General features: G+C 44.1%; 1 protein-coding gene across 2 annotated transcripts; it reads right to left on the bottom strand.

Moving 5' to 3' along the window:
* Positions 1-130: 130 nt before the first annotated feature.
* On the bottom strand, positions 131-24,222 carry atp8b2 (ATPase phospholipid transporting 8B2). Of its 2 annotated transcripts, XM_053431722.1 has the most exons (30): positions 23,975-24,222; positions 20,954-21,021; positions 15,595-15,653; positions 15,354-15,467; positions 14,886-14,984; positions 14,710-14,771; positions 14,477-14,549; positions 13,975-14,045; positions 13,796-13,875; positions 13,067-13,225; positions 12,870-12,958; positions 12,510-12,706; positions 11,668-11,788; positions 11,273-11,360; positions 11,068-11,102; positions 10,808-10,967; positions 10,516-10,704; positions 9,506-9,621; positions 8,821-8,985; positions 8,399-8,510; positions 7,479-7,584; positions 6,285-6,573; positions 5,923-6,106; positions 4,354-4,577; positions 4,160-4,243; positions 3,764-4,009; positions 3,519-3,657; positions 3,017-3,147; positions 1,588-2,190; positions 131-1,500 (listed from the first exon to the last, which is right to left on the bottom strand). In XM_053431722.1, exons 2-30 carry the CDS (start codon positions 20,976-20,978, stop codon positions 1,402-1,404), a joined length of 4,119 nt encoding a protein of 1,372 aa, XP_053287697.1. In that variant the 5' UTR covers positions 20,979-21,021; positions 23,975-24,222; the 3' UTR covers positions 131-1,401. The 2 variants fall into 2 exon arrangements, with proteins under 2 accessions (XP_053287697.1, XP_053287698.1); XM_053431723.1 differs by lacking the exon at positions 20,954-21,021.

Here is a 24,222-nt window from a genome sequence, read left to right as displayed (position 1 = left end):
ATTCTCCTGCTTTCGGTTCTTTTTAAGTTTACATAATTTCACGTTTCACTACACACGCTTCTTCTTCTTGCACCATAGTCATTTCTACCTGAAACTTGTTACATGAAATGAGATTTGCATGGACACGGTGTGTTTCTCTCCTGTGACAGAGAGGTCATATGTTTATTGACCACCTTTCGACAGCTTCACATTTTGCCCTCAGAAATCAGGCTCCGTGCTGGAACAAAGCACGGGGCCAACCACGGTACAGTACATTCATTTCAATATGTTTATCCAGACCATATCCTCTGCCCCTGTTGAGAGATCAGAGAGCAGGTTAATACTGTTCCTCTGTTTATCCTATAATGATTATCTCACCCCATGTCTGGATTTGCAATGTGATGCAGGGCCATGCTGGATGGATGCATCAGGAGTCAGAAATGAGAAGTTACATGACTCAAATTTTGGCATTATTAAGGCATAATTATTCCTTAAAATAAAAAAAGGGACTAAAAAAGTAAGACTAATTTAAAGCACTTATTGAACAGTGTGTATACGGTAGGAATCCGGCTCACACAAAAAGTAACATTTGTGATCAAGACTTGGTATCTTTGCACTGCGCCCGTGTCCGAGTCAGCCAGACTCGATCATTACATCAGAGGTGCATAAAGATGAACTGGGCCTTTGTCAGACCAACAGAAAGGCCCAACTTGCCAACAGAAGAAAATAAGAGTCGGCTGTAAGGTACAACTCAAATAGGGGCCCTTATATAAAACACATCAATATGATGCAAACAAGAGAACATGTGGAGTAGAGGTAAAATAAAACGTATCAATGAGAGAAAAGGCTCAGAAATCTCGCAAGAGTCTTTTGCAATGTTCTGTAGCTGAGGGTACCGTTCTCACTGAGAACTAAAGTGAACACAGAGATACAAACACTGAACGTTATTCAGCTCATTTGGAGGAATACTGTTTGCCTTATAGCTGTCAATGACTCTAATCTTTGTGAAAGTGGAAACAAGCTTTGAGATAAGGAATAATAATAAAGTTATCTTCGCGTCTATTTCCATCCCTCATTTAGACGTTGTAAATCGTCAATCTCATGATCTTCTGTCAGCCATTCACGATTGTACGCTGTGGGAACATGTACAATATATCACCATCCAGTCCCGGCTCGTAGTTGGCAAAGCCCATCTCATCAGGGAGGGTCACTCTCTCCGGTGATTAAGAGGAAAATGGTTTATTTTCAGATGTATCAGCTGGGAAACAGAGCGGAGAGCCCTGTGTGATTTTTATAACAGTCCACATGCTCTCAGTATCTGAGCACGTCTCCAGAAAAGCACTCAGCACATCCTGTATGGAGGGGCACACATCTGATGAACAGCAGCCAACAAGTAACTCTTTTCCGTTCATTATGAATGCTTCATTCGATGTGGCTGGTTTCCTTAGCGACGGGGGGCAGGCCTTGGCTGTTGGATGCACCGCTACGACCTGCGAAACCTTTCCAGCCAAACAGTGCTTCCTGTTGGAGAGAGGAAGAAGAAATACACAATGTAGGGTTTCTCATGTGTTTCAATGGTTTTGTTGAATTGGGAATAGCGCAACTCACCTGCACACTACCGAGAGAGAGCGTCCAGCCTCCAGGGGAGTCTCCCCCGTGGCATCTCACTGCTGAGGAGCCGAGGACGCTGGAACTCGAGGCCTGAGCTGGACCCGGAGGTGCAGCTGACTCTGGGCCCGCTGCTGCAGCTGGATGGGTTTTTGTGGACACAGCGGGAACAGGCTGCACGTCACAGGCTGGGACCGTTTCCTCCTCGATAGGTGTCTCCTGTGAGCCCCCGAGGACGGAGGAGGAGTTTGAGAGTGGAGGAAGTGACCCAGAGACACAACTGGGCGCTGGACTGCACTCCCCTGAAGCGCTGGGGGGAGTGTGAGTGTGATTGTGTTTCTTCCTGCGGAGGGTGTCGATCCAGCTGGAGCTGTGTCTGGAGGCGAAGTTGGCCAGGGCCTGAGAGGAGAGCCTCATGTTCTTCCCAGAGGTGATCAGCTCTCCAAAGCCCTCCTGGTGGGCGAAGGCATAGCCTGACCTCCTCGAACCACCACGAGCGCCCAGACGACCCTCTGCCACCATGCCCACGCCGCGCCAGGCACTTCCTACACTGCGTCCAGCTGGCTTCCTCTTCTTCTGCCGCACCAACTGCGTGTAGCGTACCTGGAGAGGAAGGGCGACATCATTTCTAGCTTTAACATAGTCCATAGGATTAGTCAATAAAGCTAGATGGAAACACAAAAAATATACAGTTAATCTCAGAGGTGAGAAGTACAAATACTTTATTGCGGTGGTGAAGCAGATTTTGTAGGTATCTGTACTTGAGTCTTTCTGACTGCTCTTTACTTTGATACCTTGAGTACATTTCAGAGCCTGTACTTTTATACTTTTTCTTGGGTAAAGACGTTGCATCAGTACTTATACCTTTATTCAAGTCATTTTTAACAAAGAATCTGTAATTCCGCATGAGTAAAGAGTAAATTCATAGATCTAACATAAAAATCCTCAACCTCATTTTAAGCCAAATCATTTTTGAAATACTGTGAATGCTGTGAAGGTTTCTTCCATTGATGACTCTCAGGTGTTCATGTGCAACTCAATCTCTTGCATTTTGTGTTCAATGTTCTTGTTGCTATTTTAACCCGCGCAAAGAAAAAACACATGAAAAACAGGAACGTCTCTACAACCCGCCGACAGCGGCTTCTGTCGGATGCTGAGGGAGCTCAACACACAATCACTGCATCACACACACATCTTACACAAGGAATAAAGCTTGTGTCATAAGGCTCCACTGTCCAAGTCAATATTTGCACTGTATTTAAAGTCCACGAAGCCGCTGACGGCCACACACTCACATGAACTGTTTGTGCATGTGCAGTTAATCATTGGCTGAGCCCAGTTTAGGCCGGACGTGTTAGCGGAGAAGAGACTCGTGCTGCGATGAAGTGGATGGAGACGACAGTGTCAGAGACTTTGTGCGTTTTCTCACCGTGTCTGAGAGCTGAGGTTTCAGGTCCAGCTTGAGGAAGCGGAAAGCCAATACTGGAACTATGCATATTGCTGTCGCGAGCGCAATAGTCAACCACACGACTGGCTGCAATAAAGTGCTCTGGGCACTACCTGTACTCACACACAGACAAACACACAAACAGACGCACAAACTTGAACAAAAACACTGTATGCATACACAAGTATTAGACATCTTTACTGCATGATCGCACTGGTGGAGTGAAATTACTTCAGGATGTGACTGCAGTGAGTTCCTGATTTTGAAGTGTGAATATGAAATATTTACAAATCTCTGCATTTGTCTTTAGTTGTCGGTCAAACCATGTATATCTGTGATCTGATATGATCAACATACTAGTTTCCATTATGTGTAAAAAACCATTGGATTATTATCTCTGAAATATGTGGACATCTGCCACTAAAGTCCAGTGTGGGTGTGTTTGTGTGTGCGACTAACTAATAAACTGTAAAGGCTAACTGACCGACAAAGTGGAACTGATTGGGAAAGATCCTGAAGAGGCTCTGGCTGTGCAGGGCCAACATGATGCTGAAGTAGCAGCCCACAGAACCCCACACAAACACATGGTTGATGACCGTCCAGAAGCCTGTGTCCAGAGCGATCTGCACACAGAGGTACACGCAAAGGAACAAAACAGTAAGGACACCACGATAGAACAAACAGCTGTGAAGCATGATGGTTCCCAGCAGCAAGGATAGCAGACACCACCTGTACGCTGACCACGATGACCAGTGCTGTCGCCGTGGTGACAGCGAAGGTCTGGTAGTCGGCGAGGGGCACTCCATTGCTCTGCGTGGCATCAGACAGGACAGCGTAGGGGACAAAGAACAGCACCACTGACGTGTATATGCCCTGGGTGATGCAGATGAAGAACTCCTTCTTGTTGAAGAGGAGGTTGAGCTGCCCGGGCTCATACAGCTTCGGGTACTCCAGACTCCTGTGGTCAGGAACATCCTGCAATAAGACACAACACGAGGGAATACATAGGTTAGAACAAGACCCTGCTATGGAGGAGTCATTACTACTGGATACAACTGTCCTAGTTGTGCAACAGCGTCAGTTATGATACTCAACACACAATACTTGGTAATACTTTGAACTGACCTGGTCAAATATCCCCATGGCCAGCACAGGGAGGGAGGTGTAGACAATGTTGTAGAGTGTGATGAAGTACTGATCATAAACAGTCTACGAGAGAGAGAGCAGACGCACACAAAACACACACAGTTCAAATCATCACGTTCATTTCCTAACCCCGTGTTATGTTATGTTATTCCCGGTGACCTCGCCTCTCTGACCTGAGCTGAGAAGCCACAGAAGAAACCGAACCAGAAGTGCACCATGGTGAAGGCAAAGTTCTTGTAGAAGAAGTAGCAGAGGAAACGGCACATGCGCAGGTAGGACCAGCGGCCGTGGACCAGCAGGAGGCGCTGCAGAAACCGGAACTGGGAGAAGGAGTAGTCGCTGGACAGGACAGCCTGGATCCCCTCCTGACCTGAGATGCCAACTCCGATGTGAGCGCCTGGAGGAGAGGAGAGAAGGAAGAGAGAAAGAAAACGAGTCAAATAAAACTGTTGACGGAAAGACTTTTTAGTTGAAATTGTTTGCACAACCTTGCAAGCTAATGTTGTTCTTATTAGTGGCTTGTAAATTACCTCTTATGGCTTGAAAATGGTTTATTAAGATTAACAAATTAGTTAATGACAATAATGATCACGCCATATTCAAATTAAGTAAAGACGTTTTCGACATCTTAAGATCACGGACTGCATTTCTTTTTTGCACTTGCTTAAATTCAAGTGTCGAAACACACGTGTATCCACAAAAACATGATGTACATACGCAGACAGTTATAGGGAGTGATGCAACACTTACACAACACAGAATATTACAAACACACTTCAAGAAGCAGAACAAGGGGTAACCAGGCTAACCACTTAACATCCAGTTGTCTCATTTGGATTTCCCTTAATCAGCAGTTAGAAATCAAACTTATTTAAAACTGGCTGTACAGTCACACACTGTGTCTGAATCACACTGTCGCAGCTCCTGATGAAGTTTGATGTCATAACAGACTGCTACGAATCTGCTCAAAGATTGTTGGTCAACCACTTGAGCAGAGTTTTAAGAGCTGCGTATTATAATGTCTTTTTGCCTCTCATCTCTTATTTGAAGAATATCAACTCATTTGTACCTCCGTCTTTTACACTGTTAAATCCAGGTTTGCCTTCTGAGCAGTGTCTGTGTCCCTGTGTGGGAGTTCCAAGTGTTATTGTTGATTGCTTTTATTCATTATGTGTACATGTGTCGGCTTTGTTGTTTGGTTTCTGTGAACGTCTTGGGACCCAAGACAAATTCCAGAAGAGCATTACAGTGTTATCTTATTGTTTCGTATAACATCTTGTCATATTCTATTGTATCGTATCGTTTTGTTTTGAATCATATCACATTGTATCGTATCATATTGTATTCTGTCGTATAGTTTCTTATCTTCATGTATTGTGTCTTTTTGGATCATACTGTATCGTATCATATCGTATCATACCGCATCCCATCATGTTTATTTTTTCTCTACATTCCCTCAAAGATCAGCCTGACATTTTTGTCATCTTGGAACATTCTGTGGGTTTGGTCAGTGTTTATCTGTCTTGTATGAGTTTATTGGAACTGAGCAGCCTGCGTGTGTTTCGATGCTGAGAAAACATCCTCAACACACCGACTGCAACACACATTTCAACATCACCACTGCTACGAACGTCCTCTGCCACCATCCGTCTGCTGAGAATGCACTAAGCCCTACTTCTCTCTTTCTCTTTGCTCTCCATCACAACAACAATCCGGTTGCACCATGGATCCCGAAAACTCACTTTTGATCATGCTAACGTCGTTGGCGCCGTCTCCTATGGCCAGAGTGACGGCCTTCTTGTGGGTCTTGATGAGCTCCACCACCTGAGCTTTCTGCAGCGGCGTGACCCTGCAGCAGATGACCGCTTTGCACGCGCACGCCGTCGACACGAACTCCGTCTCCATGTCGGCTTCCAGAGCATGGGCCTGTCAGAGAGCAGGAGAGAGAGGGTCGAAGGGTTCAAGGCTTCAGAGTTTCAGAGTCTGAAGAAACTGAAAATAGGGTTTGTTGATGACAACTTGCTGCTTCCTGACAGTTGACTGTTTAATTCTCAGTGGTCCTGTTTGGTGTGTGTATAACATGCGAGAGACGTGTTTTTCCTACCAGACTGTGACCGTTGACAATGAGGGCAAACTCTCCAGAGACGTTGTCCATGAGGTTGGAGGGAGGTGAAGGGGGAGGAGGAGGAGGAGGAGGAGGGGGAGGAGGAGGAGGGGGGCACTGGGGAGGTTTCCCTCCTCCACCTCCTCCTCCTCCACTTTCTGTGCCATCTCCCTCTTGTCCTCCTCTGAGTCCATTGCCACTGAAGTAGGCCTCTCCCCATCCCTCCATCCCCGACTCCTTCCCACCATCTCTGGTGCGTGACAGCTCAATCATCCTTTCCCTCGCCCTCCTGGAGAGCGGGACAAACAAACGCCACGTCAGCGGGGCATGAAACAGACACACAACAGGCTGTGTGAAGGAGTGAACAGGGGAGATGAAAAGAAGGATGGTGGAGAAGGAAAACAAAGACACATGAACAAACATATCGAAAGTGGAAAGAACGATAGGAATGTATCATTACATTTTAAAAAGAGCAGCTCAATGACGAGACAGTGATGAGTCGAGACCAGATTCTAATGCTTCACTAATGGAGCATTAGAATCTGGATATTTTCATATGTTCAAATATCTTGAACATATGAAAATATCTTATTGCCATCAATAACATATAGACATATGTTATTGATGGCGGGACAAACAAACAATAACAATAAAAAAATCAATAACATATAGACATATGTTATTGATGGCAATAAGATATTTTCATATGTTCAAGATATTTGTCAATAGAAAGTTGACAAATAGTTTTAATCACAAGAAGCTGATGTTAACGCTTAGTTTCGAGAGTGTGCTCTTTCCTATCAGCTCGCCAATGCCAACAAAGTTAACTAAGCAAATCTTAACTCTTCACGTTTTTGCAACTCACACAAGTTGTGGGAACTGTCACATGCAATCTTTAGGCCATGCAAACTTTTAGGAACCACATATTAGGGCAATAGAGTGTGTGCTCATATGTGAGGCAGCACAGTGGCAGTCACAACAACAAGGAGAGAGTCATTCCAGTCCGAAATCATCTATTTATGCAAATTTAAGCAAAGGAAATTGTAAAGTCAATTTGAGTTTTTCATTCTGCATACACTTCTTAGTTTCTCTTCTGACTAACACCCACAGTGTGGATACTACAGTGTCAATGGACGAGTGTTGACGGGGACAAAGACGGACGTTCATCCATCCATTACAGACAAGGAGACTTTACCTGAGCTCCTGCCGCACGCTCTGGACCGTGTGACCATTGATGATGAACACCTCAGTCATGTCATCCGTCAACATCTTGCAGGAGTAACCGATGTTGACAGCCGTCTCTGTGTGAGCGAGGGAGAAAGGGTCAATGCAGTAACTGAACATAGTGCCAGGATAACAGGTGGAACACATGGGGTGACACAGTGTGATACTGAGTGATACTTTCTCTTATACAGTGACTGACAGCCCCTCAAGCTGACTGCGTGTTCTTTGCAGCCACAGACTTCTATACATTCAATTTTGGCTGCATGGAAAACCGACCCAGCACAAATCTAATAATCCATCTGAAATCTCTTTCTGTCTGTGGCTCAGCGTTCATCTAATTGACCTCACATTTGGCATGTGTATTGTTAAGGGCCCATGGGAGTGTAATATTGGATTTGGTGCGATTTGGACAATCAATATATTCAATATGAATAAACCTTGCTAATTCCAAACAGGTTTAGAACAGCCTTTTCATTATTGAATCATCAAGTCTGCGCTGTTTGGCCCGACCTGTGGTGTCAAAAGCCTGAATCAGCTTTCACCAACAATATTCCTTAGTTTTGGAAAACTGGTTTTAACCTTATTTGTTTCTGAATTTGTGTTATTTTGGAGGACATCTATATTCAAACTTGTCCAATTTTCTGGATGGATTTCCTTGGTCTAGCTCTTGCTTTGTACAGAGGAACTTGCAGGTTTCAAGTTGTATGAGCTCGGTCTCACAGTGAGAGGGCCACAGAGGCTAAGTGGCGTGTACACATGAACGGTTGAATGCACACAGAGGACATGGCTGCTGTTAAAAAACTCTCATTTGGTTGAACCTTGGCAAATGCTGCTACTTTTTTAACAACAGCAAGAAAAACTGCTCCCGTTGCAAATGTTTCTGCGTCTCACCCTGTTTGTCTCCAGTGAGAACCCAGATTTTAATGTTGGCCAGTGAGAGGACAGCGATGGTCTCTGGGACACCTTCCTGCAGCTTGTCCTCAATGGCTGTGGCCCCCAGGAGCTACACACACACACACGCACACACACACACACACACATAGTCACACACAGTTGGGTTAGTTTAGTTAACACAAATAACCCTCATTAAAATCAACTTCTGCAACATTATGACCAAACAATTTGGTTGAGCTACACGATAGAAAGGAATTTCCCTCCACAAATAAACTAAGTTCCCCTTTTATTCTGTTTAAGGAAGGACATATTTGGTGAGAAACAAATGATTTGAAGCTTCACACTCAGAAAATGAAAGTCTAACTGCTACTGAAAGAAGACGCCCTAAATTGAAACATCAAGCAGGTTAAGTCACTGACCATCATGTCTTGCTCTATCTGCTCGTAGGCGGCTGCCACCCGGTCCTCTCTGCAGTCGCTGGCCTTGTCGGCGCAGCGGTGGCTCTCTGACCACGCCTCCCACTCGTCCTCTGACAGGTCCCTGTAGGCCAGGGCCAGGGTCCGCAGACCGTCTGCTGCGTACTCCTGAAGCACATGGACAGTCACAAACATAGGGCGCATACCTCCACCAAGGCCCGACAGTACCCTTAAATTCAATCAAGCCTAACTTAATTGCACACAATCATGGATATAAGTTCTGTGAATGTGTCAGATTTTTTTCATCAAGATCCATGAATTAATCTCTGTGAAATCTGTGAAAATGTAAAAGAGCGCACAATGTTAAAGAAAGTGAAAACACACAACCTGGATCCATCCTCGGATCTGGATCGGCTTCAAAATTCAATGGGTTCAGACAAATGCAGATGCAACAATATGCACACACATGAAGATTCAAATGGGGAGAAACAAACACATCCTATGAGTTAACGATATTCTATTCCTCTATTTCCCTTAGGCCAAAGTAATGTCTGTGTCTGCCTCATGTCATGGTGAGTCACATCATCTGATCTGAGAAGTTGATGCAACGTCAACGTTACAGCTGCTTTGGAGTGTGCAGACACCAGATGGCAGTAAAGAGCTGCCGGGGCACTGGTGCGTCACTCACATTGAGATGGTCTGAGGTGATATTCATCAGTTCCTGGTTACATGGGTGGAGTCGCTCCAGCAGCACAGTGTCAGCTCCTTTACAGTACAGGCGGATCCTGCCCTCTGGGCTACGCACTGAAAAAGTAAAAACGTAAATTAATGGAGACAAAATCCATACGAGCCTTCCTTCGTCTTCAATAACCAGACTCCTCTTCCTCAGCTGCCTGAACTAATGACATCCCCACTTACAGAGGGTCACACAGGCTGTCCATGTGAATATCACGCTCGTGGTCTCGCTGCTCTGTTGCTATAGACCAAAAGTTGTTGCTACGGTACGAGTGATTTATGACCAGATATTTTCTGGGCAGTTTTCCAGCATTTTACGAGAAGATAAATCACAGAAACACAAAGTGAATTCTCACAGAGGGATCGAATGTAAACATGACTAATAGCTCGTCTGCTGTCAGTCTGGAGGAGGGTGTAGCTAAAATACACAATTTGTGATTTAAACCTGAATAACTCCATAACTCGGGGGTGTTGTGCCTCCAATGTAAATGGTGCTTTTGTTTAAAGAGTCTCAAGTATTCAGCATATAAACCTTTGCTCCTTCTGATCAAATCATAATTACAATACAAGGCTTTCTGAATACGATGTTCACCGTAGATACAACCAATCCATCCATCCATCCACCATATATACCGCTTGACCTTTCTAGGAGCTGGGGTCAAGGGTACATCCTGGTACACCTTGAACAGGTCACCAGCAAATCGCAAGGTTAACATACAGAGACACGCCCACATTATTGTAAATTTTAGAGTCTCCAATTAATCTAATAAGCTTCTTGTCTTTGGACTGTGGGAGGAAGCTGGAGTAGCTCACCAACCCAGCTGACAATTTTAAACAGCAGATTAGGATAATTATATTTAAAAATCCAATTTCTCCCTTATCTATTCCTTCCTCACACGTTCAACAACCTTACGACTAAAAATCAATAGAGATTTGTTTTTCAAAGCAATAAAATCCCCCCACCTATGACAGACATCCTTTTGCGTATGTTGTTGAAGTCCAGAATGGCGAGCAGCGTGTAGGTGACGGGTCGTCCCATCTCCGTGGTGGTGATCGTCCCCGGCGTCCGGGAGCGAAACACAAATCCAAAGTTTCGAGCCGCTGTCACCAGAGCGCCCTCATCTGGAGACTGGGCCTTATAAACCAGCTCCCCTGGAAACACAGGGGAAATAATGACAAATCATAGAACAAATAAATGATGGATAGGTGATGTTATTCTGGTGTCGTTATCAACCTCCCAGTTCCCTCTTCTCACCCTCGCTCTTCTCCTCGCTCATGACCGTGTGACAGAGGGAGAGCAGGCGGAAGAACTTGTGAGTGTGCGAGTCTCCCACTTTCACTGACTCCAGCAGCGTGTCGTCATAGAAACAGAAGTCCAGGTCGGCCAGGGGGTTGAAGGGGGTAAAGTCCAGCCGCTGAGGACGAATCAGAGCCGTGATAATCATGACTAGTAGTGAGCACACACACAGAAACGGCACATATGTTTATGTGACTGTGTGTTTTGAGGTCGCGTACCTTTGCCTGAGGTCCAAGTGGGTCTGTAACTTCACCTGACAACACAACACAAACGCCACGTTGTGTGTTTTTATCATGCTTCATTCCATATGTTCACTATTTCTTCATAGTCCATAAAACTGCTCAACCAATAGATTGGAAGGTGTAGTAGTGTCTTGCTCTCGTTGTGGGTGCGTTAGCTTTGCTTCTTTACTTCTGCACTTACCATAAGTCTGTCCATTGATGGAGCACTTGTTGAAGCTCATGATGTTTTGGGTTAGAGTTCCAGTCTTGTCACTGAAGATGTATTCAACCTAAATATAAAAAACATCACAAATAATTATTCTAAAGTTACACATAACATAAGTAACTAAAGACATGTAATGTTAGAGATGTTCTAACTGCTTAAACTGAATATAAATATTTTTCAAACCAAACCTCTGTGATTCCTCTTAGTCCGCGGGTGCATTTAATTTGTGTGAAGCCTGAAACACCTTGAACTGAATTTAACCTCTTCTTTTTTTTTTATTAATGCAAATGGTGCTTTAAGTAACAAAGCATCAGAAGGATCAGAAAAGTAACAGAAGCTCAGATCAGAATCACACATACAGACTTGCTCACCTGACCCAGCTCCTCATTCAGAGTTGTGGTCCTGGCCTCGGCCGCTGTGTTACACTGGGAGCAGAACATCTGCTGGTCCCAGTTGATGAAGTAGCTGTGACCGAGCCTGATCACCTCCACACTGACACACAGACAGAAGACAGAGGGATAGAGTTTAATGACATGTTAGCTACAGACCAGAGTAGCTTTAATCTTTCAAGCCTTTTTAAACCTGGCAGTACCATTTACATTACTGTCTCTATGATATGAGGCTGCAAAAGAACCGCTTTAGTTTTTTTCTCAAGAGGCAAATACGTAGGTTCTCTTTATCATCTGCAGGGTTCCCATCTGGTTTCCAACTTGTTCAGAACTGTAATCTGCTTTGACATGAATTCATTATTGTATGCCTGTGTGACCTCTTCAGTTTCTACTTCTCAGATTAGTCAAATCGAAAACTACACATACTCCTGCTTCCCTACAACAAGTTCCTGCATTTGCATTTTATGATGCAATGTGGTCACAAATGACCCGTGACTACCTGAAGTGATTTTTGGCATTAGTCAGTCACTATATATCTGCAGTCTGTTTCCCTAATGCCCATTGAGCATATACAAATTCTATAATTCATCTGGACCTGAACATTATTAAACACGTTGAAACATTATTGGGTTTTATATATATATATATGGGAAAAAATAAATAAATATTCTCAGGATGAAAAAGAGGCTCCCCCACCCAACCCATTGCCTGAAAGCTCCAGACATTTTCCTGTTGTTATGAACAAGTCTGATCCAAACAATCTCCTGCTGCGTTCTTCGTGGAGGAGAGGACAACTCCAGAGTTTCTGTCTGACTTCTCCTCACCTGACATACAGAGAGATAGGCACCACGGTGTTGAGAATGATGACGTAGGACCAGAAGGAGAGGAAGGCATTGAACAGGAAGTTGTTCACGGGAGGGTCCCAGGGCAGGTAGCTCTGAAACAGGGACCCCACCTCTCTCTCCCACACAGCGTCACCAACAGCCAAGATCACACCCATACACACCAGGAAGCCGAAGATCTGACAGAGACACACAGATGGAGAAACACGGAGGATAGAGACCATCAGATGTTTTACAGTTGAATCTTTGTATATAAGTGGGGATATATGAAACTAGACTGAGGCCACTGAGATCATATCCTCAAATAGTATGTAGTTAGTGAGAAGTTAGGGGACGTCCTACCCAGAGGACCAGAGTGTTCATGAGGCGATCGATGCTCGTACGCTTGAACTTAGTGCGGCCGCTGTTCTGCATCAGCTTGGTATCTGGGCCTGGGACAAAACCAGAGAAAGTGGGATCTGTTACATGCATCCCCCCCCCCCACACACACACACACATACAAGCACATGTCAGACACAAGTAAACACGCACACACCAACCTGCAAAGATGACCAGGCCGTAGCAGGCCTCAGTGTTGCGGAGGACACATCCTCGAAGCAGCATGTTCTGGTTGGTTAGGGTGTATTTCTTGTCTCTCCAGTACAAAGTCCCACAGAAACGATCCAGCTTGTTGTTAGGGGGCTCACACACCACCTCACCTTCACACACACACACACAGACACACACAAAAGGTAAATTAGATGCTATATCACAGATATCCACCAAACCCTACTGCAGTGCCAGGTTTATTTTCTCAGCTGCATGATGTAGTGTTGGATTAATCATCCACCTGACATCATGGTGCTATCACACACATAAAAGCTACAGCACGCACAATCATGCACACACACACACACACACACACACACACACACGCAAACACACACACACATTTTGTAAGGTGATATGGTGGCAAAGCATGAGTTGCTTTTCTGCAGCAATGCATTTTCCTGAGCAGGCGAGCAGTGTATGTGTGTTTGTGTGTTTGTGTGTGTGTGTGTGTGTGTGTGTGTGTGTGTGTGTGTGTGTGTGTGTGTGTGTGTGTGTGTGTGTGTGTGTGTGTGTGTGAAGGTGGGCGGACGATGACAGGCTGTGATAGGCAGAAAGTTTGTTTATGTGGCGCACAACATCTGTGTCAAACCGAAAACCATTGACCTTTACGATCTGGAGAAAGGGAGAAGAACCAATGCGAGAAACCATAAGAAGATCGTGTTGACTTCAAATCTCACCGTCGAATGAAAAGAGGTTGTTCGGGTCCCCGAGTTCAGATGTCACCGATACCGACTGACGCACCTTCATGTTGGTCTCCCTGCAAAGGTAACACAACAGCACGCAGCGATTGAGATGTAGTGTGGCAGACTGTGAGGTACTGTGTGTCCACTGTGAGGTGTGTGCTGTGTTTTCTGACCCGTCCAGCTCGGCTGTCTCGATGTAACAGAGCCCGTGAGGTTCAGTGCTGGACAACAGGAGCAGGTCAGCCTGAAAATAGAAATGAGAGGTGAGGCCGGCACCGCACTGCACGGCAGAGACGACACGGGAACACAATCAGAAAAGCCTAGATGACAGTGATTAGAGTCTGTGTCGATTAGCAAAGCAAATAAATCCTCATCTCGACTTCAAGTACTATCGTTAAAAAAGTAGTGTATGCTAATAGGAGAGGCCCATACTGAAATCTGCTGTTATTTGGGATTCAGCATTATAGCATTTTGTCAATGACACAGTATATACAGCCATGCAGAAACTGATAAGAAAACTATTCAGTCCACGGCTAAGTTGTAATTAAGCTGATGTTTAAAGGGCCCCGCAGGACTACTGATCACTGACCGGGTTTGTGTGTGAGAGTGTGTGTGTTTCTGTGTGCACAAGGGTGTGTGTGAGTGTGGTCATCCCTGCATTGGACACACACTTACTGCCACAAATTGGTTGTTCTCCAGTTTAATGATGTCCCCCACTCGCACGTTCATCCACTTCTCATGCTGAAGGCTGCAACAGAGAAAACCAAGAGACGAGCTGAAGTTACAAAACCTACAAAGTTTTAAGAAATATTGTCACTAAAACCTGTCTAACTTGAATAAAGGATTCAACAATAAGAAGACTCGGTTTGAGAGGCGACCATATACAGAAGAAGAGCAAGCAGACTCACGAGCCACGGATGAGGACCTGAGACTGACGGTTGTTCACTTGGTTGTCGCTCTTGTGACGAAACTGTGGGAGGCAAAGTTGCACCTTTAGCTTTTCGCCCACATTTAACCATTATCCAGTTGTTTGTGCAGCAATTCAGAATAGTGTCAGTGTGTGGTGCGGGCAAATTGTGCTCACATAGTCGTCAGTGGCATCCTTCACTGCAGTGATGATGAGCACCAGAGCTAAAGGCACGATGGTAGTGAACCAGGAGAGGGAGGAGATCTGAGGTATCAGCTACACAGAGACAGAGAGGGGGATGTTCAGATTCTTCCGATAGTTTATATTATTATCTTACGTGGGAATAGAGTCAACACAGACTAACTCAATTTTTTTTTTAATAATAATGTTTTTTATACATAAGAACTCACTTATCCTCTTTATGATCAACTTTCCTGGTATAATTAACTGTATTACCTGCAAATATCTTTTGGTTTACATGTCTTGAACCCACTATCACTTCCTGACACAACTTTGTTTAAACAAGTAACTTTTTTACCTTCCAACTACTCGCTCCCCCCCACCCCCACGCAGACACAGATCTCTCTCTCTCTCTTTATTCCTAACAAGTCTCGTTTCCATCCCTCCTCCACAACCTCTCCTCACCTGTAGTATAAGCAGGAAAAGGAAGTAGGTGTTGGCTACTTCCTGGAACTGCTCGAACAGGTTGACGGGCAGAAAGGTGATGACGTTGTACTTGGATGTCATGATGCAGTTACTCTGGACCATCGGAGGGGATAGCAGATAAAGTTAAGATGAACTCTGATCACATTTAGGATGAATTCTTTCTAAGATTGCACACAGACACACAGACACACACAGAGGAGGAGACAGGAGACTCGCTCACCGCATACTGAAACTTTTCGTTGTACTCTCTGTCATTGGCCCTGACCCTTCTCTCCTCCTCTGCAGAAACACAAGACGCAAAATGAGGCACAAAGAGTGACACAGTACGAAAACAAGAATAAAAAGACAGCGGCCAAACTGCTGCATCTGTGTGTATCAAACTGCAAACATCAGTATCATTAACATCCTCTGGAGACCTGGAGAGAGACAGAGAGAAGGAGACAGACACTTGACGATGTGTATGCCTTTATTTCTAAATCAGTGCAGCTTGAGTGTCTCCTGGAGTTTGTCTGAGCATCATCGATGGAGTCGAGAATCATTCTGTCTCATGCACACACACATCAACACACTAATAAGAAAACGAGTAGCCTCATAATCAACTGATGCTTCTGTATACTAATGACCAGATGTCCAATCTGGGCTGGATACACAACAAGCACCTATGTAGGAGTGTGTGAGTTCAGTGTGTCGACATGTTAAACAAAACTGCTCCAAACTTATTTCACTGATCTTGCTTTCAATTTATTCAACTATTCATTTTATTGTAATGTTAAAACTGGTTTAACCCCTTTTTTTATACATTTTCTTGCTTTAATATATTCTGTATTAAGGTTGTGTTGTTCTGTTTTATATATAAACCACCTTGAGCACAACAAATACACACACTGTATGCATTAGCGCAACATAAATTATCAAAAGATAAAACCTGAAAAAGCCGAAATGTCTAAGAGGAGCCCCAAAGGTTCATCTCCATTTTTTCCCTTTGTGTAAATCACCTTGAGCTGCATTTAATCCTCTTAAAGATGCTTTTAAAATACAGTTTAATATTATATGATAATTATTATCTGCATGAGTTCAAATGAGGACTGGGACTCAGGTATTCACACAAGACCCCAGATGGATATCACACATTACATTAAACTACAATCTTGAATCTAAAGAGAGTAAAAGTTAACCAGTGAAATGTCTTTATTTGTGTCTGCAGCTCATGTCCCTCTCTCCTCCTGACCCTGCTCTTTATCTTCTTGCTGTTTTTCGGTTTCTGTACATGCTGATGCAGAGTAGTTTGGGAGTTCCCCTCCTCCTCCTCCTCCATCAGGCCTTTCTCCTCTAATATTGATGAGACTGCTTTTTAAATGACTGGCCTGTTTTGCACAGGGGCTGTACACAGCTCAGTGCACGCACACACACACACACACACACACACACACACACACACACACACACACACACACACAGACGCACACACGCAGACAGGAAATTCAGGGTCAAAGCCTTGTTGGTTAAGCACAGAGGTAGGGTACAGCTCTGAAACCATAAAGTCTGGAGTCGGCCTGAGAGACAGCGAGGCGCCACAGGAAGGGACATCACAAAACAGAAGAAGTTTTAACCCTCGAATCAGCTGCACGTACAAAGACACTGTGGTTTCCTGTATCTCTGCAGCAGTTTGAAGACCTGTCTCACCTCCTACAGCTCACACCTCTCATCTATGCCTGTGTTATAGAGACAGCGAGCTCCTCTTTGTTGTCAGGTTGTGAGACACATCGGATGTGGCAGATGTGTTCTGGTCGGTTATAGAGCAGCTGGGCGGCTGTCAGAGTTGATTTAGTCAAGATAATAAAATACTAATCATTCTCCATCTCTAGCTTTGTTACGTATTTTAAGGTTGGAGCAGATGCACACATCTGGTGAAGTTATAAGGGTATAAGGGGTTGAGATGGATCAAATCTCTGTGCTCATTATGTTGATCGATATTGTAATTCAATGGTTTAAAATGAACGAACAAATGATAATACATCATGTAAATTATCATTATTGCCCCGAAGCAGTCCTACTCATTGATCTGTAATACTTATTAACTACAATGGATTAATATATAAAGGAAATATCTGCAATGCTCATGTTTGGAAATATATGTATACAAATCCGGCAGTTAAGTGCTTCTGGTACATTGGTCATAAAATTTGATTTAAAAATGGAAACGAATGTTATTTGATATGTCCCCTCTTTAATCTTTAACAAAATATGACAACATCACATGAGCCTGATACAAGTATCCTAAATATATCTTGTTGAACATCTTCCAGTCCTCTATCTGCTCCTCTGCTTTTTCTCTCTTGCACTTTATCTGAAGGTCGCTCTGTCACTTTCTGGGGCAAGTGGTCGCCGACTACGTCTGTCAGTGCCAAGGCTGCATTGAGCCTATGAAGTGAGCCAGGTAAGCACAGAGTCAGGGGCAGACAGTGTGCGTCCCCTCTGTCATCCCTGTGCGAGCTGACCGGCCCCAGCCTGAATACAGAAGGAGCATCTCTAGCAAAATGCCCGTCAAGTGTTTAATGTCTCTGATAGCTTCAAGGGCATTAGAAGCCCTGACGCAGACCAACTGCTGCACAGCCCGTCTGTATAAATCTATAAAGCTCCATTACTGAGGAGCTCTGAGCTGCACACTTGCTGTGCTGTGAGCATTACGTCTCCACAAACAACTGAGAGGTAAAGGAGTAAATAAATATGGATTCAAACTGAAATAATGTTGCACGATCTTACACACAATGACTAAACTGTACAAACGCACTTGTCTTCTATCAACCGGCCCCTGTCTCTTTAACACTCTTATTCCCATGCCTGGACATGGAGCACGTGCCATAGCTCTGAATCCCGTTGTGTCTCCGTGACACACACACTCTCATCACACAGACTGGAGTCACAGCAGTAATGACCTAAGAGCAGAGTCAGTCTGAGCTGCGGGGAATGTGTCTGTCCCTGGAATGGATAAAACCTGCGTCAGGATCCGACTTTGGAGATGTGCTCATCCCTCACTGAGGCTGATTTAATTAGATGAACACAGGATAGGAGAAGCGTCTGAGGCCAGGCGCGTGCACACATACACATTATCACACGCATGCGCCTGGTGATCTAATTTTTGGGGAAACGATGCAAGTGACAGAGTGATGGGCTGGAGGTCAAATGAAGGTGCACGTCCAGAGTGATTTGTGATAGTTAAGGAACAAGGATCAGGATGAGGCAGGGCAGTGACAGCGGAAGTTGGCGCCTGGAGGATTGATCAGTGTCTCTGGCAGCAGAAACAAGGACGTCCTTTACTTATGTGCACAAAATTCACATTCACATCAAAAAGGCAAAAGATTGAGAAATGACTCACAATGAGTCTCACAGGTGAGGATATTATTGGGACTGAAAACTAAACAACAAAAGGGAGACTAAGCCAAAAACCACGTATAGGCAGTTAAATCTAGATTTACATGAAGTACACTTCAGACATATATGACATAATATATATGACATATATGACAGTCACTGCAATTTCCCTATTTTACATAGGGATATATATATGTGTGTGTGTTTCAGGGATACATGTAATATGAGGGGATGGACACACACACCTGAGTATGAAATGAGCTGAGTGAGATGAGGGAGTGTGGATGAAACTTGGACTTTTATGAGGATGAGGGATGATTTATTTGTTTGAATAACCACCGACCACTGATGATGAAGAAACAGAAAACATACTGACGATGAAGAATCAAGACATTTGTGAATCCGTCCAACAAACTCCTACCTCCTCTCCCCTTTTTAGATTTGCCTCCATCGAGTCCTTTCTGTTTCTTTCTCTGCAGGGGGAAAACGACTGGAAACCATTTCTCCGGGATTTCCTTCAGCACCGTCATCTCTGCTCTTTAAACTTTGACGGTCAACGTGTGGGTGATTGTCCGTCAGAAATGCGCAGTGGACCGCAGCATCTCCCGCATGAAGGACGCGGGGATGAAGCTGCGCAGCTCCGCAACTTCACACAAGTTGGATGTTACTCCTGCTCTGTCCCATTATCAGCCCCCTCTATTCTCTCTCTCTCTTCTCTATCTCTCTCTCTCTCGCAGCTCCCCCCAAAACACACGCACACACACACGGTCCTCCTTCCGCAGAAACAGTGAGGTCATTCTCTATTAAGGTCGCTCATCATAGGGTTCTGATTTTTATTTGAAATAAACAGCTTATGATTTCCAATTGATAGTCCTAAATGTTTTGAAATGTTTGTGTTATTGTTGCAAAAACCGACATCAGCAGTTGTGTTTTTTTTTATCAGTTCTGCTCGACAACAGCCTCACCGATCCATCCACGCACCCACGTGCACAGTCTGCATCTTACTTCTCATCCACAACATAAACATCTCTTGCGCATTACGTAATCACACCGGCTCCGCATCTGACGGACGTTGCCGTGGAAACCGCCTCTGCAGGGCGACTGGCTGAATGAAGAAACTGGCCGCCATTTTGGATCCAACCACCGTGAGCCGGTTGGATCCCGCCCGTGGCGTTTGGAGCCAAAGTGGCTCGTGCAGCGCTCGGGTTTCATACGTTGTACTAAAAGCGGGGGACGTGCACCGCAGTGGGAGGGGCCAGGCAGGTGCCCGTGCACGTGCACCTGCACCTCCTGTAAAGTCTCGTGCCAGTGAGGATCGGCCACCATACGCACATCTCTTGTGATGTTGCATCGGGCACAAGCGTGCAGCTGAGCACTAACTAACTTTACTGCACGTGATGTTTCACCACTACAGGTAAATCACACGTGTGCTTGAAGTGTCCACTGTTATTTCTCCAAAAGACAATCACCCTCCACCAGATGCATGTTGGCTCATGGAGCAATTGGGTTTAGTTAGAGTGATGTCATTAACTAAACTCACTGGGATGTAAAGACACTTAGGACAAAACTGAGCTGAGGCAGTGGAAAGATGCTAAACAGTAAAAACAACAACAACAACAAAACAAATCTGTGTCTTTACCATGGAGTGTATCACTACACACTGTTGCTGCAGGCTGAGTACCATCAGTCAAGTTCACAAGTTAATTTACAAGTGATGACAATGTACTTGTTATCAGAGACACTTGTCTGTTGAGGTTTGTTCGATCATATGAGAATCTATTACCATACCTCCAGTGTGCATGAATTCCATTAAATCACCAGTAACACTGACATTAAGGTAATTAAAGAGTGTATTTAATGTGTAGGAGAGGATTAGAAAACATTTTATATTTCTGTGCAGTCTCATCACTTTGCAGGCCAAGTTCTACAGTATATCCATAAATTTGAGGTGTTAAAAGCTTTGAAGACCTTAAACCTGTTCTCCAAATTGAATCTCAATATCAATATAAACTTAATATACAGTATACATATTGTATATCAAATATGTAGTTTTAAAATAATATGTACTGTTTGTATTTGATTGTGTGAAGCTTTGTATCTAACCACCTGACACTGTTTATATGTTATATTGCTTTACTTTGTATTTCTACTTGGATGATGAATAAAAGGGCGAGAAAAAAAGAGTATGTTTATCGTCAGAGACTGACCTGGAGGAAATCTCTTTCTGAACATCTCCACTCTGCCGGCTTCCTTCGGCTATGGCCCATTAGACTGTCTGCAGAGGGAGAGAAGAGGGGGAGGTGAAGCAGGAGGAGAAGGAGGAGGAGAAGCAGGGAGGAGGACACAGTGGGTTGCTGAGTGCTTAAAGTGGGAGGTGAAGTGTGAACCTGCACAAAACAAATTATTTTCTTCTAATCCAAAATGTATGAGAGACAAATGTCTTGTACTGATTTTCAACCAAACAGTGATTGTATCTGTTTTCAGCTGATGCACTTTATCTCCTGACATGTCTCTTTTTTTTTTGCTTCAGGGATTGAAAATCTCGTCATATCTTTGCTGAGATGAAGTGAAAGTACACAACAATACACACACACGCACACAAACACACATGCACGACAGACCATCTCTGGTGCGTGAGAATTGAACCATAATGAGGAAATGACATTCAGCAGAGAGCAGCTTCTGTCTCTGTGGCACTTTGTGTCTGTGGGGACCGCTGGCTCCGGCCAGATCCACTATCAGTCTCCTCCTATGTGAGGACGAGAAAGAGTAATTGAGCAACATTTTTCTCTATCCTCTCCTCTCCTCTCCTCTCCTCTCCTTTCCTCTCCTCACTTTCCCCTTAACACTCGACTCCCCTCTCTCTCTCTCTCTCTCTCTTCATTAATGCTGACCCGTCAACGTTAGACACCTCGCAACTCCCACTCACCGTGCTCTATCTCAGCTAAGTTAACGGCGAGTAGCTGCAGAAAGATGAGGCCACGGAGGCGAGGTGTCATGCATATTTGCCTCGTGCATAGGAAAGGTACTAAACAGCTCTACAGACAGGGGGGCTCGAGGCAGCGAGTGACCAATCAATACTCCTAAGAGAGAGAGAGAGCAGCTCTGCCTGTCTCCATGTTATTTAGGCCGATCAGCTTTCAGCTACAGTTTCCAGCGTCGCCTCTTGCCCTGTCACACACTCTTCTCTTTTATTGCATCTCTACTCACTGATTACACTATTACCCATTTATCAATATAATCCGGGGTAGGGAGTGAGGACGAGAGCTGTTTGCCATGTTCTCTCACCTCTCTCCTCTCCAGTCTTTCAGGTGCCACATCCTTCTCTCCCTCCTTCGCTGTCCATCTGTCTTGTATAACCCCATGGTCCTGCAGGGCCCTCGTGAAATAAAGCCCAGGGAGGGAGAGGGACCGCTGAATATCTGAACATCTTTCCTGGTATCTGGGAAGAATTCATTTTCATCTCTCACGCTGGAATCTGGCTGATGTTTTAAAGGATTTGAAGCAAAAAATACTTTATGAAATGTTTGGCTTGCAGCTGCAACAACAATATCCGTTTTGCATTTCGTCAAAAGGACAAAAACAACCACACATGTTCCGTTTTATTTATTGAATAACTAAAGTTCATAAAATATAAAGTCTCTACGCCATGTCTCTGCTCAGGTTGGATACATCCTAAACAAAAAGAGTACATTAGGTGTGCTATATATATACAGATATGTAGAATTAGCTAATGTTCTACCTTCACATATTAATATTGCAAAGGTTTTAATCTCCTCTGATGCACTAAAAGAATACTTTGAACTGTTGATATAAACGACACAAACCGAAAGAGCAAGAGACAAAAATAACTCCAGCACTCTTAAACCATATGCACTTGACCTGCTCTGACGTTGGGCCGTGTATTTCCTGAGGTCTAATTCAATTACAGACGTTTAATCTCCTCTACGTCAACATAATAAATACTAATATGTTTTTGTGATATCTGCATGACATCCTGTTAAAATGAATTACAACATTGCTGTAGGTCACCAACAGGAAGCAGGAGACAACAAATCAAAACAACTGAGGACTAGAATGATTGTAACAAAGTTAGCCCATGATGCACTTCACCTCATCTGGTTCTAGAAATGTAATGAACAGATACACTGATGTGATTGATTTGTTAATGAATGTTGTTTTTAATCATTCATTGTCTGCATGAGCTCAGCGTGGCGTTTGCTCCACATACACTCAGCTCATTATCTGTCTTTAGATAATAATTACGACACCAGTGGCTGTTTCCGGTTTATTAATAAATTAGCTTGTGATATCTGCACGAGATGCTATTAAGGACAACAAGACTGCAGGTGAGTAACTTTCATATAAAGCGTAGAACAACTAAGGGAAACAGCAGATGTAGGGTTAAAGTTACATATTTCTGCATATATATTCTACATATTCTGTTTACACTGTATACATCACTTCTATTCTATTTATGTTTTCATATGTCCTTGTGCTTATATTGCATGTTTAGTTATTTATTACTTTTACTGATGGCTACATATTTTACTGTCCTCTTTGCTGTGACCGCACATTTTCCCTTTATGGGACTGATAAATGATTAGTTTATCTGATCTCTTTAACCATATATAAAATTTATATAATGAGTTAATGTATTTCAAGTACTAGTAGGGCTGAATGGGCAATAAAACAAGTCAATAATTATTGCAATATTTTTTCCTTCAGAGTTTAAAACCCACAACCTTCACTCAGGAGCAAAACTCAGTCTTTAAACGTAAAATAAATAGTAATGTGACATCTATAGTGATAATTATAAATATCGTCTGAAAAGAACATTTGCATCTTGATATATGATTTTGTCCATATGGCCCAGCCCTGCAGTGTACCAGTGATGCTGAGGTCACTGCATAAAGTGATGTAACAAACTTTCACTCAGAGTTTGGGAACATGTAAAGATTCCAGTGAGGCTCCACTAAAACTTCTTTGAATAAAATCCCCTGCAGCTCAGACCTGTATCTGCAGTGTTCACCGAGCAGCTTTAGTGAACATCACATTGTCTGGTGCAGTAACAGGAGCTGAACACTTCACCACGAAAACCGAGACACACACATCGATATCTCCAGCTGAGAAAGTGGCTCAGAACCGCATGGGGAGCCTTACGTGGTGGTGAGGGCAGCTCTGATGAAAACCAGCAAGACAACATGGCTCAGACAAACACCACCTACCTTTACAAGCTGCTGTTATTCACAGGTCTGAGGTGGAGACATGCTTCTCTCGCCGAGGTCATGGTGAAGTTTGGCTTGGATCGATGATGATGGTGATGGTGATCAGAATTAGGATGATGATGATGATGATGATGTTGATGATGAAGATGATCTAAGGCCACGGAGGTGCAAGGAGGATGAAGCAGGGACCGGGGGCGCGCTGCAGGAGGCTCTGTGCAGAGGTGAAGGAGGGCTCCGGCCGAGGTGAG

The sequence above is a fragment of the Pleuronectes platessa genome, chromosome 10, assembly GCF_947347685.1.
Source record: "Pleuronectes platessa chromosome 10, fPlePla1.1, whole genome shotgun sequence".
Classification (NCBI taxonomy): Eukaryota; Metazoa; Chordata; class Actinopteri; order Pleuronectiformes; family Pleuronectidae; genus Pleuronectes; species Pleuronectes platessa.
The sequence above is the reverse complement of the archived record's forward strand: the minus strand, read 5'-3'. Positions and strand labels throughout refer to the sequence as shown.

Bases quoted from the DNA above. Each gene is read 5' to 3' on its own strand.
- atp8b2 (XM_053431722.1), bottom strand. From the start codon at position 20,978: ATGTTCAGAAAGAGATTTCCTCCAG. The intron at 7,585-8,398 runs GTGAGACGCAGA...TCGCTCACACAG, and splicing joins TCTCACTGGAGACAAACAGG to AGACGGCTGTCAACATCGGT. The intron at 4,010-4,159 runs GTCAGTTCAAAG...GTCTTATTGCAG, and splicing joins CCATGGGGATATTTGACCAG to GATGTTCCTGACCACAGGAG.